At 41.9% G+C, this 13314-nt stretch overlaps 3 protein-coding genes across 7 annotated transcripts in view; 1 reads left to right on the top strand and 2 right to left on the bottom strand.

Moving 5' to 3' along the window:
- LOC131880188 (trafficking protein particle complex subunit 10-like) overlaps nucleotides 1–10500 on the top strand; it is a gene marked incomplete in the record, with an annotated part of 83558 nt that extends 73058 nt beyond the window's left edge. The window contains 3 exon segments of the mRNA XM_059226731.1: nucleotides 1511–1712; nucleotides 9992–10287; nucleotides 10363–10500. Of these exon segments, the coding sequence (XP_059082714.1) occupies nucleotides 1511–1712; nucleotides 9992–10239 (450 nt within the window).
- On the bottom strand, nucleotides 10253–11663 carry LOC131880191 (uncharacterized). Its single transcript, XM_059226740.1, has 2 exons — nucleotides 11140–11663; nucleotides 10253–10959 (listed from the first exon to the last, which is right to left on the bottom strand). Exons 1-2 carry the CDS (start codon nucleotides 11468–11470, stop codon nucleotides 10340–10342), a joined length of 951 nt encoding a protein of 316 aa, XP_059082723.1. The 5' UTR covers nucleotides 11471–11663; the 3' UTR covers nucleotides 10253–10339.
- A 38-nt stretch (nucleotides 11664–11701) lies between these two features.
- LOC131880189 (FMRFamide receptor-like) overlaps nucleotides 11702–13314 on the bottom strand; it is a 30194-nt gene continuing 28581 nt past the window's right edge. For all 5 annotated transcript variants that reach the window (XM_059226734.1, XM_059226732.1, XM_059226735.1 and 2 more), the window contains one exon: nucleotides 11702–11892. In XM_059226734.1, coding sequence (XP_059082717.1) covers nucleotides 11832–11892 — 61 coding nt within the window. In that variant the 3' untranslated portion in view covers nucleotides 11702–11831. The remainder of the gene's footprint in view (nucleotides 11893–13314) is intronic.

Here is a 13314-nt window from a genome sequence, read left to right as displayed (position 1 = left end):
TAGGTTTTTTTTAACAAAAGCGCCCTCAGCAATAACGTTGGGCTCCAAAAGAGAATCAATTTGAAAAGGGTTGTATAGTCAAATATTGCAAGAAAAAAAAATTCAATTTGCCATCAAATGCATTTGAGTGCCTACCAGTTTGTGATAGAAAAAAAGCAGCGAAGAGACTAAAAGGCGCTAAAAACGGCCTTTATGCAAACGTCACAACTTTCGAGATCTAGCCATGACAAAATACATCGACGGGAATTTTAAGTTGTCCCGTGGCGAAAACTCATCCCAAACAATGACAAGTTCATTAGTTCCCTTTCGGAGTTATTCTCTGTACAGAAATACGAAATACCAGTCTCAAGGAATTGAGAATCTTATTTTCCAAGGCGGGGAACCGTTATTTGAAATTTTCTGGTTTGGCACCTACCTTCTACAATATATCAAAAACCATTTTCCCACAATAATGTCAAAACAGGAGTGGGCTAAAATGTACTATGAAGTGGTTTTTCGACCAAATTGGTATTGGTCTATCTAAAAAACTATCATTAGAACACCCTAGATGCGAACGATTAGTAAATCGTCCGTTTTTCTGTGATTCCTTCTAATGTGAAGACTCTTCATTTCATGCCTATCCACGGACTTCTATTATTGCGAACGGAAGCCAAAATTTCTCATCTCCTACGCCGTTCACTTTATTCAAAATAAGCACTAGCACTTCATTTGACCACAAGAACTTGTTGAATAGATGAACTTGCCCAAGTTTGAGCCCAAATCTATGCTTAGGGAACTCACGAGATATGGTCAAATGTATGTAGTAAACACTACATAAAATTCGAATTTTCGGCCTGCTCGTGGACAAATGCATAAGCTTTTGACACCATATCTTTGAAACAAACCACTCTACAATGAAATAATATCAAAATGATCTGCGTTTGATAGAGGAGATCGACGTTTCTTATGTTTCGACTTTTTTCGAAAAGTGGCTCAGAGTGGCTATGACCAAGAGCAGGCCTATTTGGCGGGAAGCTCGTTTGCAGGCCATATTTCTAGAAGTCCGTGGCCTATCCATAGTTCCTCGCTTACAATCTTGCACCAATTTCTAAATCGAGCCATTCACGGCAAACAAGCCAAATAAGTCGGATCCAGTTCTCTCCTTCTGACTTCCGAGCAAACGCATACCAATCATTATCAGATGAGATGAGCCTGGCTTTGCCTCAAAACCTTTCTGAGCGTCCCCAAAAGTAGTAGACAATGAAGACTGTGATGCCCATATGGCTTTCTCGAGAGAATCAATGCTATAGGTTATCGTACAGTCTACATTTACCCGGACGGTCAGGGTTTCTTTCATGTATATGAAAGTTAGATCTATTCACGGACCAGTTCCATGGCTGAGTGTGCAATGAACCTCACTGTACATATTTGGGTATTGAGGCGGGAAAGATCAACTGCCAATGGTCAGTACAACGTTTATTCGATCACTGATGCCATGGTTTGATCAACGGATTTTCTCTTTGATTGGCAGGTTTTGGCGGACCAAGCGGTGTGGGCCGTATGCGGTCGAGCTGCTGCGGTTATTGACATGTCCTCGGCCCAAAGGCAAACCATCCATGTGGAAGTGATGCCATTAGTCGGTGGTCATTTGGCCTTGCCCAAGGTCAGGTTGTCCAAGTACATCGTACCCCAAGAAGGAAGTGGGTCGTCAGCCAAACAGAACGACAAACGAGGTGAGAGCTAATATGCGTATCGGTATATATGATATGTTTATAGCTTAGAGACTAGTCAAAGACGAATCAGGAACACTGGGTCATTGGTTTATTGATCTCATAGAATATAAGATATGTTCCTTTAGCTTTCCCTAGGACTGTTCTGGTTTTTAATCAGTTTTTTTATTTACCTCACTAATCTTACGTTTTAAGACTCCTTAGGAAATCAAGTGTTTTATCCTTCTTGACCTTTCTATTTCATGTTTTGTTTTGCACATGTATACAAGCCACAGTTTACATTGATTGACAATCTTTATGGTACAAAAACTTCATTGTGTACAAAATTCAAAACAAATATCTTTCGTAAAAAAAGGAAACAATCCTTTTCAAATGGAATATGTGCAACAGGAAATTGCTTTTGAATCCGTGATCTGTTGCTCGATGTGGAATTTCCATTGCCGTTCTCATTTCATCATCCAAATAGAAGAATATTTATTCAATTTTGCCTTCCCTTCTATGTATAAATGTTTCAGGTAGTCAATAAGGCCCGCTCTTGCTTCAAATAGACAGTATAAAAGCCTCTGAGGTATCTCGAGTGTATCCTGAGCACGAGTTTCTCCTCCTCTTGTAGGTAGCTCCCCTAAAACCAACAGGATAGGTCACATGGGTTAGGCTATCATTTTCTTACCATTTCTGATGCGATTGGCAGTTGGGACACTTTGGTATGCCTTTTCATGAGCTTCATTTCCTTTCTCAAGGAAAGTTCTAGATGCTAACCATACCCACTGACGGAGAACGAAACTTATACGGACTATGACATTGCCGATCGGTATTATGGGATTGCTAGCTCCGGTGACTGGGCGAGGTTCACCCCTATGTCCCTAGTACCCCAAATCCGTCTTCACGTTTTTCAACGGTTTTGTTCAGGGCATCCCGATTGATTTCAAGTTTCACTCCTTAGTTTGAATACTCATGGTTTTTCGATTGGACAAAGGTCTGGAAAGTTGCCAGGCCTTATGGTATTTCTTTAGATTAAGTTGTTCGCCGTAGTTCGCATCCGCCTTCCAAAGGGGCCAAATGGAAAGTCATTTTGCCTGCCGACTCTAGACCCTCGACATCACACAAGCAAAAAAACTGAAGGCCCAAATAGCGAAGTATTATGGTGTAAATATAAAATCTTAATCGTAGAACCGATAGCTATTCCAGGTTAAACAGTGAAAGTGTTCTTTTCAATAGCTGGCCTATTGAAAGCTGTTGAAAAAAGTGATTCACCAAAAGAGTTGATGTCGAAAGTGTGAAATTGCAATAGAGAAACTCAATTTCGAAACATAATCAAAAATTGTATTTTTTTCAAATAATGTGGGGACAGATGAGTTTATAAAGCGAAGCGTGCTTTCGCCTAATACCTTTGTCATTGATCAAATTGCCCTTGACGAGATCTGCAATAAAATATTATATAACTCACATTGTGTGGGTGGAAATTCTGTTCCACTAAGTTCAAAAGAACCACCTACTTTGTTTCATTAGTGAAAATCTCACTCGAGAATGGCTCGCCCGTTTGCAAATCGGGCACAAATATTCAAGTGCATCATTTGCTGTTGCTGGGATTCCATTCCAATAACGTCGGCATTCATATTTATCTAAACATTGGATTCCCCAGTCCTAATGCGCTAGAAAAGAAAATATGGCTTAATTGAAGTTTTACACTCGATGAATCGTGCGTTTCATACGAATTCCAGCACACTCCCACTCAAAGCTTGGTCAATATCCTAACCAAAAGAACTCATTGACAAAATTTCCATGGAAGCTCCAATTTCGTCGTTTCAATTCGTGGATAAGAAGAGGATCAAAATGGCCACAACATAAAGGGCTTTGCAAAAATGCAATCCTCATTCCAATCTTACTCCACTGAGGTTGGGGCAAATCAGATCCCGGATCTCGGCCAAGTGCATTTCAACTTGGATGGGATCTCCAATTGATTTAGTGATCCAACTACGCTGCATTTTCCACGTGACCTTCAATGAAGTTCCCGGCTGCTCTCATGGAAAATTAAGATTAATCGGGGTATCGCTTTTGGCCGATGAACACTCTCGATGAAGGCCGGAATCATGGAACTTCACTTTCGCTGGTGGAGATTTTGACCCACTTTTGTGGTGTGGGTGGTTTGGCCTACAACTTTGGGGGTTTGCTTTGGAACCACGAATCAATCGAATTAATATTCAGAACCAAGCCAATATTGCCAGGGTGGCTGCATTCTTGTGTCTCAATATCCAGTAAAGGTCCAAATTATGTTTAGGACACTTCAGGAGTAGTGAAAGTAGTATGATTGGCCGATATATTTTGTTTAATCAAGTCGAGTCATTTAATATATCTCTGAATTCTGTACAGATAATTATTTTTCAAAAAAATTGCCAATTAGTTTGGAATCATGTTCACTTTCGCATAAGAATGGGTGTTGTTTAGGATTTGTTTCGTTTTAGTTGGTTTTCGTCTTTGACACTAACTTTAACCCTCAAAGTTATGTGAGAGTATTGTATTGTATTGGAGACGCTTCGTTTAATGGTTGCCAATCCAATTTGCTTGGGGAGGCCCTGTTCGTTTTCTCTTCTTTGACAAAAGCCTGGGTCATAAATTCTTGGGGTTTTTTCGTCATGGTATCTGACCCTTTTGTTGCATGGTGCTATAGAGTGCATCAGGATGGATAAAATACTCGTTTATTAGAAAGATGCACATCGCTGAATTTGGAGTGCCAAAGAAGGGCCTGAGCCGTTGTACTCCTAGAAGGAAGAGGCATAACCATTTTATCTCGAGTGCTCACTAAATGCAATCGCCGGATATGAGGCCCCGCGTGCCGCCTGCACAATTGAACTCGTACTTTGAGCTCTGCTTGAATTTCGCCCGGTAATGACATAAACCTGCAGGAGGATGGCTGACTAATTGGCAATTAACTTTCCAAAGAAATTAGAACTCCAAGCGAGGTCCTGATCAAACTCAGGCCATCAAATTCCATGCCCTGCCAGACGTTTCCAAATGTGATTATTGGAAGAGATTATCCCGGCCTGACCTGATTAACTCCATTACGAGATTCGATTCAGTCCCACTCTGGCTCGACCTTCTTTCTGTGGGATGTATACCAACTGATGGTTCGAACCAGGTGTTCCATAGACACAAGTACACAAAATGATCTCCTAGGCCTCATTAACACGTTGCATTTTTGCTTAAGTTACGGCATCGGCACCGGAACGTGTTTTTTAGCCCTCCCGTTACCGTTACTTTCTTTCTTTAACTAGAGGAAGGAAAAGAATGTATAAAGGTTTCCTTATTGATAATTGTAAACGTTCCGATTTGAATGTAATGACTTATTTGCTACTGAATGGAACAAATAAATAATCAGGAGAGGTTGCGACTGGGTTTTAAATTTACATTTTCTGAGATGTGACATATAACTAATTGATTGACGTAACCCGTAAGTTAGCCCCAAAATGTAACCCTCCTTTACTCTCCTTGGCTGAAACCCTCGTGTATTCTGTGTATTCGTCATTAGTTTCACGTCATATTTACTAAATGTTTAATTTAAAAAAGTAAAAGATCGAATAACACGGTGTTTTTGTAGTTTTAGGCCATCTTTTCCCCCCTAATAGTAACGGTATCTATAACGTTGAATAAAGTATTGGCGTTTTATGGAAATAAATGTAACGGAATAGTTCTTTTCTTTATTGATTCAAGCTTTGATGACCTCACTTGCCAATAAATCATAATCATCCATTTAGATAACTCGAGAATTTGTTTTCTAAGCAAATAAAAAAGTATGTTGAATTGATTAGTTATTTATTAAACATATTTCATGGCATGATTTTCACAGCCGCTCGAAGCCAATTCTGCATGGTTCAGCCCTCCTCCTCCTCAGCTATCTTCTTCAAATCCATAGATGGCAGCACGGGGTAGTAGTCTTAGACTCCACCAACATTCTTCAACGATATCCTAAACAAAGTCTCATTGCGGAAAGATCGCCACATCACGGAATATATATTCTCTTCACGAGTGAGCGGAAACTTGCCTTCCAGCCACTCGTGAACACAGAGCCATGAAATTAAGTTTCTAACCGTTGCGTTTGGTTTCCTTTGCGTACATGAGAGTGAACATTTTATCTTCGAAAATGTATAGTATCAGATGCCTTTCATACCTTCTCTGAATAGTGTACGTACAGTCCCAACTGATTTAGTCTCTCCCAATACGAGAGCTCTCTCATTTCCTCTATGTTCCTAGTGAAACACCTTGGACTTGGTTGTCCTTTTGTAAACCTGTCGAAATCATTGTTAGCATCGTGATTCTACTTCTGGACTTATAATCGTCCGATCCATCCAACCTCATATTTGAAAAGCTTTAAATATATTATACGGCCATATTACTCTCAATAACCCAATAATTGATTCCATTTAGGTCCTTTGCCAGGCTACTGGAATCTTGGCCATTCTTACCAAAATCTAACTTCGTATCGTTAGCATAGGATAAGACACTGGCAGTAATTTTAAGCCTTTGGAGCGGGCAATTGATATTTTGAAAAGGAGAGGCCCTAAAATGGTGCCTTGTGAGACACCTTATATTCTTTGGGTCCCATTTTTATGGAGCCTGTTAACTAAAAGGTGATGATCTGCTTCATCGAGGGCCATGACAAAATCAAGATAAACATCATCAATTGACTCGTAACTCCCTAGTTCCTCCATGACGTGCTCTAAATGCTCAATAAGTTGGGTAACCGTGCGAAAATGTGCTCGGAACCCATGCTGATTAGGAGAAAAGGCATCATGGACTTCGAAGAACTCTACGAGTTTGAGCTTCATGACCTTCTCGAACACCTTGGCAATTTTCAAAGTCAGAGAATCGGCCTATGGTTACTGGGGAGTGGCGAGGGCTTATCCTCCCTTTAAGAATTGGAACTTGGGGGTGTTGGGTGATTGGATTTGTAAATTTATCGTATTATTTTGACGATTGCTGTTGATGTGCCAATTCACAAACAAACAAACGTGAACCCCTCCTTTTAGAATCGACCACACTACCGTTGGATCAAAACGATTTTTTTTCGACATTTGTGGTTTGGTCATCAAAGCCATGAAAAACAACTACATTGTGCTATCCCAATATGTCAATGTCAATTACGTATTATTTTGCGGTAATTGTTACCCATGAGGAACAAAATGGAGTTTAAAAAAAAACAGAACGTCAGCTTGCCAGCATATTTTCTTTATGGGGTAAAGTGGATTGGCTAGGACGTAATGAGAAATCAAACATATGCAAGGAATTGGAATAGAAATTTAATTGCTTGCCTGTCAACGTCAGATCTAACGGTGTTTTGGTCATCATAATTCGTTCCTAGCGTGGCTAAAGGTCAGGTAATGATTAATAATGGTTTTCTCGTAAATGGTTGGCGAGATGAAACCGCATTCATGAACGTCTGCCTCCAATAATTTGGGAATTTGATATAAATATTGGTACGGTTCCGGCAAAATGAACCATCTATTTTGATACTTTGCCTGAATGGCGTTTTATGATTGCCCTTCAAAGCCATTCTTGAGCCAATGTTGCCAAATAAAGATAGAGTTGGGGATGTAACTCATTCCACGAAGCAAGTCAATCTGATGCTTGAATGCTGCCAAATTGCTTTCTAACAATAGCTTGTCATGTTATACTATTACCGGAATCGGTAATTAATGAAACCAGCTCACGAATACCGGGTGAATAACTCATGAAATCATGAAAGGGTAGGAATTAGTCCGAAATTAGCGTCTCCTAAACTTCGACCCCATTTTCGGCTGAAGTAAAATTGGCTTTTGTTTCAGTGTCAAAATACCTTGGATTGTTTTTCCAATAAAGAGCCTGATTTCGAAATAAAAAGTTGTGTAATATTTGGACTTGGGAGGGCTCAAAGAAGAAGAAAAGAAAAAGTAGCGTGGTAAATTGGAATGAAGGTCGAAATTGTCATTTTTCCAATTAGGACCACAGTTTCATAATAAATGAACCAAATGTCATGAAACTCTGTCTGAATACTCCCCCCCCCAAAAAAAAAATGTTCAAACGATACTTTCCGTAAATGTCTATTCGTCAACGGCAATTCTTGTTTAGCTTGGAATTCTGAGTTCGGTTGGCCTATATATCTCGGTGTGCTCCTTCTATTCTGGGATGGCTGACACTGTGACCGCAGAGTCCTGGTCACTTTTGAAGGAGCATGTCATTTTGCCTTCTACGCGACCGTTCTTGCCTTTAAATATGAAGTCAAGATTGGCGCGTCTATAGGTTCAGGTGAGCCTATGCAATATCCAAATGTTTTGTTCTTAGTCTGATGAAGCATATTACAATCGCTTGTTCTTAATCCATTGGTTGATGGTTGAGGTTTTGCCTCCATTATAAATCATGGTTCGATGTACTGAAAGCACGAGACAACGGCGAAAATCTAGCCTTCACGGGGTCGAAGGGAAGAAAATTCAAATGCCGTCTTAAAAACAATTATTTATGGTAAAGCCCAAGTATGGTGAAGCGAATCGCGCTTCATAACTTGTGTTTGTAAAAATGCCTTTGATGTGTCAATGAACCAAAGAACGAAAAAGATGCTTCTCCATGTATTCCTAAATTACTCTGGTAGTGGTATAAAACAGGTGCCGGAACTCAAGAGTCGCAGTAAATCTTAACGAGGGGCCCTCCTTCCGTTCAAATGGATGTTTTCCTATTTCCCTTCCAGAGGGAGGGACGATCCACTTGAAGCGTGTTCCTCGCTGCTCCTTCCTTCCTGTTCCTACTTCCAAGATCTGATCCCCAGAAGACTCTTGGGTCGCACGCAGAAAAGGCGGGTGAATATCGTTGTTCGTTCCGTCTCTCTCTTTCTCTCTCTCTCACACATAGACACACACATTCTCGTGATGGGTTCCTCTCGAATGAGGCTTACTTTAGGTGCCGGGGGGTTCCTTCTTTTTTGGTGCACCTCTGCTTAAGAACTTTGCCTTTCCATCTTTGCGGTGTCAGCACCCTGAAGACCTAGAAATGAACTCATTGGCGCACACACTCACACACAGACGCTCATGCACACCCGCACACTTGTGTGGGCGCTCATTTGAATAATCCTCAGCTCAACAAAGGTCCTCTGTCATTAATGCTCAGACCCAAAGATAGCCAACCAATCCCACTTTGCTGACTTGGTCGTTCCTCAAAGTGCTTTTGACAACAGGATGAGGACTTGATTGTCTGTCTGTTGGGCTCACCTACAAATTAGCCATCCATTCGTTTTCCTGGTACAACTCATGAAGCATTGCTTTGTTTGGTGGTCAAACTACTTTTTGGAAATAGGTTTGGTGTCACTAAGTAAGTCCTCTATTTCTGTGTCATCTACGCTGGTTGGTTCGTTGTCGGGGTTTGAAGAGGTTATTTACATAAAGAAACCCTCATTTAGCGAAACCACCTGCGACGGCTTCGTCCCCGTTGGTCAAAATGGATCTTGTTAAGTGATTAGATGCCTTGATATTCAGGGCAGCGACATGCCTCAAGAGACCTGAGAAGGATATCCAAGCTTGGAACTGACCTAGCGAATGAATAAATGAATAGCTGAAAGGCAAGTAAAACCTAGGGATTAATGTTAGATGAGAACGACATCGTAGGTAGAAAACAATTATTCTGTACCCGTGGCTTTCACTATCGGTCTGATCTAATCCCACTCTCCAAAAATGTTTCAATAAAGTAATAATCGTGGCATGGATAAATGTATCTCCTGGCAAGAGGAGCCTGAATATGCATTTGGCCTCGAAACCCACAATAAAAGAATTGAGGATCGTGGAATTTGTGGGTTGATAACTTTTATCTCGCTTTTTGTCCTGTTGCTTCCCCGAACCATCACATTTGTTTTGATGTTTTGAGATCAATCACAAATGCTGGAACATGGAGTTATGCATCGAAATATTCCCTTACATAATGCACGAATGAGTCGCCCATTGGCTCAGATTCAACTGTCAGGAAGCGAACTTTGTTCGATCTTGAGAGGCTCCGGGATGCATTTACATCGAAGTGCCAAGCACATCTTTTTCTGGTTTTATTTTTACGAACATGGTACTTCCTTTTACCCTCAAGGTGATCCATAGCATTAGAGTAGAGTGTGTTTTAGAAACTTCGGATCTTGCGTACGACTGTTTTATTTAGCTTGCGAACCACTTCTCGAATCTCTTCTAGTCCCACTTCCATGGGACTTAATACCCTGTTCCCTAAAGTATCCCCGCCCTCTTTAATCTACTATAACCCCGTCTTATCTGCTTCGATTGCAGATTCATCGTCAATGTCTAAATTGGAGCCGTTCTCACCCGGACAAATTTTCAATGCGAGTCGATTCCAACGAGTCCACGTTTTGGCCAACGCATCCCGCAAAAAGGACTCGACCGCGTCCTCGGATCAACAGCCTCAGCCTCCGTCGCTCACTTCTCTCTCTTTGGAGATGCAGAGCTTATCCACGCGGAGCCTTCTTCTCCAGAGTCAGGCCATTGGTGGTGGCTCCAATACGATTTCCCTACCCTAATCACTCTACCGTGAACAATTTGAATAGTTTTATTGGCGATAACGTCGTGTGTGTATTGATATATCATTTTTTAATGAACATAAAGACATATCAAGGTTATTCACAATTGGTCGTCTTCCGTAGTTTGCGTGGCATTCGTCATGACTTGGATGAGATGACTCATGTCGAAGAAGTGATCGCGGCCGTTGAAGACCAAGACGAGGCCAATCAGGACACTGGCGAAGAGCACGAAGCAGATCATAAAGTTCCGACAAAAATGTGATGGTTTGATTTTGTTGGCCTCCAATTCTGCTTCCAAATGGCATGGGTCGATCACTAAGGCTTTTGCCGTTGATTCGATCTCTCCGTTGTCTTGTAGAATCGAATAGATTCCGTACTTGCTCACCAATTCGAACATATGCTGAAGGTAGATCACGTCGGTCTCGGTCTTTTGGCGGAAAGCCCTGACCACGTGGTCCTTGTAATTGTGGAGGAGCTGTTGTCTCACGTGCAAGGCCTTGGCCGCCATCCTCAAAAACACCCTGGTCGGTTCCGAGTATCGATTTTGGTCCTTGGGGATTTGGAAGCGTCGCTTTTGTTTGAACTCCGGATGTCGAATTCCCAGAGGTTTCATACTCCGCTTCAGTTCTTCATAGAGAGATTGCGAGGGTGGCATGTTGTGTTGGTAGCTAATCTCAGTGGGTGGTGGGGTGGTCAGCATGATCTTGCGATGACCACGAGCTATCAACGAAAACAACAGAATTCAAACATTACATGGCATCGTTAACGGCTTTATCAGTAGGCATGCCCTCCTTTGACAAAGAAAAGCTTGTTGGATTTTGAACCCATTATTGCAGCTAGAAAGTCTGCTTTACAACTTAGGAATGATTGTGTTGTTAATTAATTTTGTAAAAATCTTACCCAAAGCGTATTCGTAGTTTATCTCCACCAAATCAGAGTCCGTATAGTTGAGCCTTTCGCCCTGACTCTCGTCCCAGAGGTCTTCTTGGTGATCCAAAAAGATCTCATTCGTCTCTTCCGGCGAGGCCAAGACCTTAAACACAACATCATTGGAATAGCCCGGAGGCGGGATCGATGCTCGCACTGGTTTGACCATTTCAAAGAATCTTCTCCTTCGTCCTCTTTTATCAGCGCGTTTACAAAGATGTTCTCCCTGCAGCGTCTTAAACCCAACTGTCAACATGAAACTGACGCAATGCGAATTGAAACAAACCCCTTCCGGGTTTACCATCCGTTAGCGGATCACGCACCCACTCCCTGAAGAAGATGGCGTCGCTTGCCCGAAGCTTGGGTCAACTCAATCTTTTGTCGTTCCATGACAGGGTCGCGTCGTGTAGCCTATTACAGTTAGTTGGTGGCGTATTCATTTAGTGAGGTGGTCGACCCTAGGGTCTGATTTTTCTTTTTATTTAAGTGTTTAGAAATATTTGTGATTTTCTCTTAATCGATTGAAAAAGGAAACTTACAGGGTGACTTTTTATTATCAAAAATAGTACAGTTACAACAGAGAATGAATACAGTGGTACAAAATACGGTTGAATGTTACTGCATTTACGGATGAGGGGAAGAGGGTGTATTCACATGAAGGATCATCATATGCCATAATCGGTTGATGCTGGGGTGTTCCACTTTTTTCCTCTTCTAGGTTTCACACTGCAATGAGAAAAACAAATTTGCTGTTAGCTCCCTGGTTGGCTGTTTTGAGAAGGAAGTGGTATGGATTTGTTAGTGAAGATTGAAGATTTTCCCTCTGCACGTCCAACGTCTACTTGTTGTTTACGGAGAGAGATAACACACCGAGAATGGCAAGCAGGGAAATTGGTTCGGGAACCATTTAGGTTAACAAAGACAGAGCCCTCCTTCTCTTTCGTTTCAGGCAACGGAGCCAGGAGAGTGTCGCACAAGTCTTTCGGCAAGGTAAACAATCCAAGACAAATGTCGGGGAACAACTTTTCTGGGACGGGGGAAGGTATGTTCATTCGATGGTTTACTGGTATATAGGATATTTGACATTGGGACAACTACTCAGGCACAACTGTGGAATAGAGGCCTGGGAGTAAGCATTGGCTTTCATTCCTCAGTTCAATTACTTTCTGACTAACTTTTCCGTTCCTACTCCCTATCGCAATTGGACAGGAAGCCCCGGGCTGGTTGGTTTCCTGGCAATTGTCATACGAGCGTAAGTTCGTAAATGGCACAGATGGAAAGGACGGAATGGCAAGTCCGAAAAGAATGGCTTCTTTGTCGTAAACTTTCCAACGTGAATCAACGAACCTTGCCATTTTTTCGCCGCACCTTCTCATCTAGCATTAATGTATCAATGTCCCCATGATCAACGGGTTCATGCATGAGCAAAAAGTTTGGAACACCCAGAGGCCTCCCTCTCCCGTCCCATCTGCGTTGCTTTACTCCTCTTGGTGTGTTTTTCCCCTACTTGGAAAACGTAATGGGGTAATGGATAAAGCGAGGTGGAAAAAAGAGTGACTTACTGCTACTACTACTACTACTACTACAACTACTGCTATTACTATTATTACTACTACTGCTACTACTACTACTACTACTGCTACAACTGGCACCGCCACCACTACTTCTACTGCTTCTAAGACTGCTTCTGTCATTGCACTTAGAGGTAGATTCTTCATGGAGAAATGAGCGTGTTCAATTTTTCCTAATGAACGAGGAGATCGAGATATCTAGCGCGGATGAGAATAAGTGTGACCGGGCTTGAGGCGAGATTGAGCTACACCTGAGTCCCACAAGCGAGCCACCTCGGGCCTTGAAGAGGAATCAATGCTTATGTTAGGTAAGGAACACGAAGTTTCGTGTGTGAATGTACATGCATACTAGAGTCCCATAAGTGGGAAACCTTGGAGGATTGCTCTCATTTGGAGGTGCGATATCATAGCAGTCTATCCTAGAATGCATTGAACATAACTTATGAGTCGCTAAAACAGCAAACAGACATGCAAGGTGGGATTCAGGAGCAGACAACAAGCGAGGAACAAAGCAAAAGCAAGTCTACAAGGTGAGTCACTTAGGGCTCAAGGTTTAACGATGACACGGGACATTAAT

Source organism: Tigriopus californicus, chromosome 5, assembly GCF_007210705.1.
Source record: "Tigriopus californicus strain San Diego chromosome 5, Tcal_SD_v2.1, whole genome shotgun sequence".
Classification (NCBI taxonomy): Eukaryota; Metazoa; Arthropoda; class Copepoda; order Harpacticoida; family Harpacticidae; genus Tigriopus; species Tigriopus californicus.
The sequence above is the reverse complement of the archived record's forward strand: the minus strand, read 5'-3'. Positions and strand labels throughout refer to the sequence as shown.

What these genes read in the sequence shown, in the direction of transcription:
- LOC131880191 (XM_059226740.1), bottom strand. Translation starts at nt 11,470, where the DNA reads ATGGTAAACCCGGAAGGGGTTTGTTTCAATTCGCATTGCGTCAGTTTC. An exon ending in AAACTACGAATACGCTTTGG is followed by an intron (nt 10,960 to 11,139) that starts GTAAGATTTTTA and finishes TTTCGTTGATAG; the next exon opens with CTCGTGGTCATCGCAAGATC.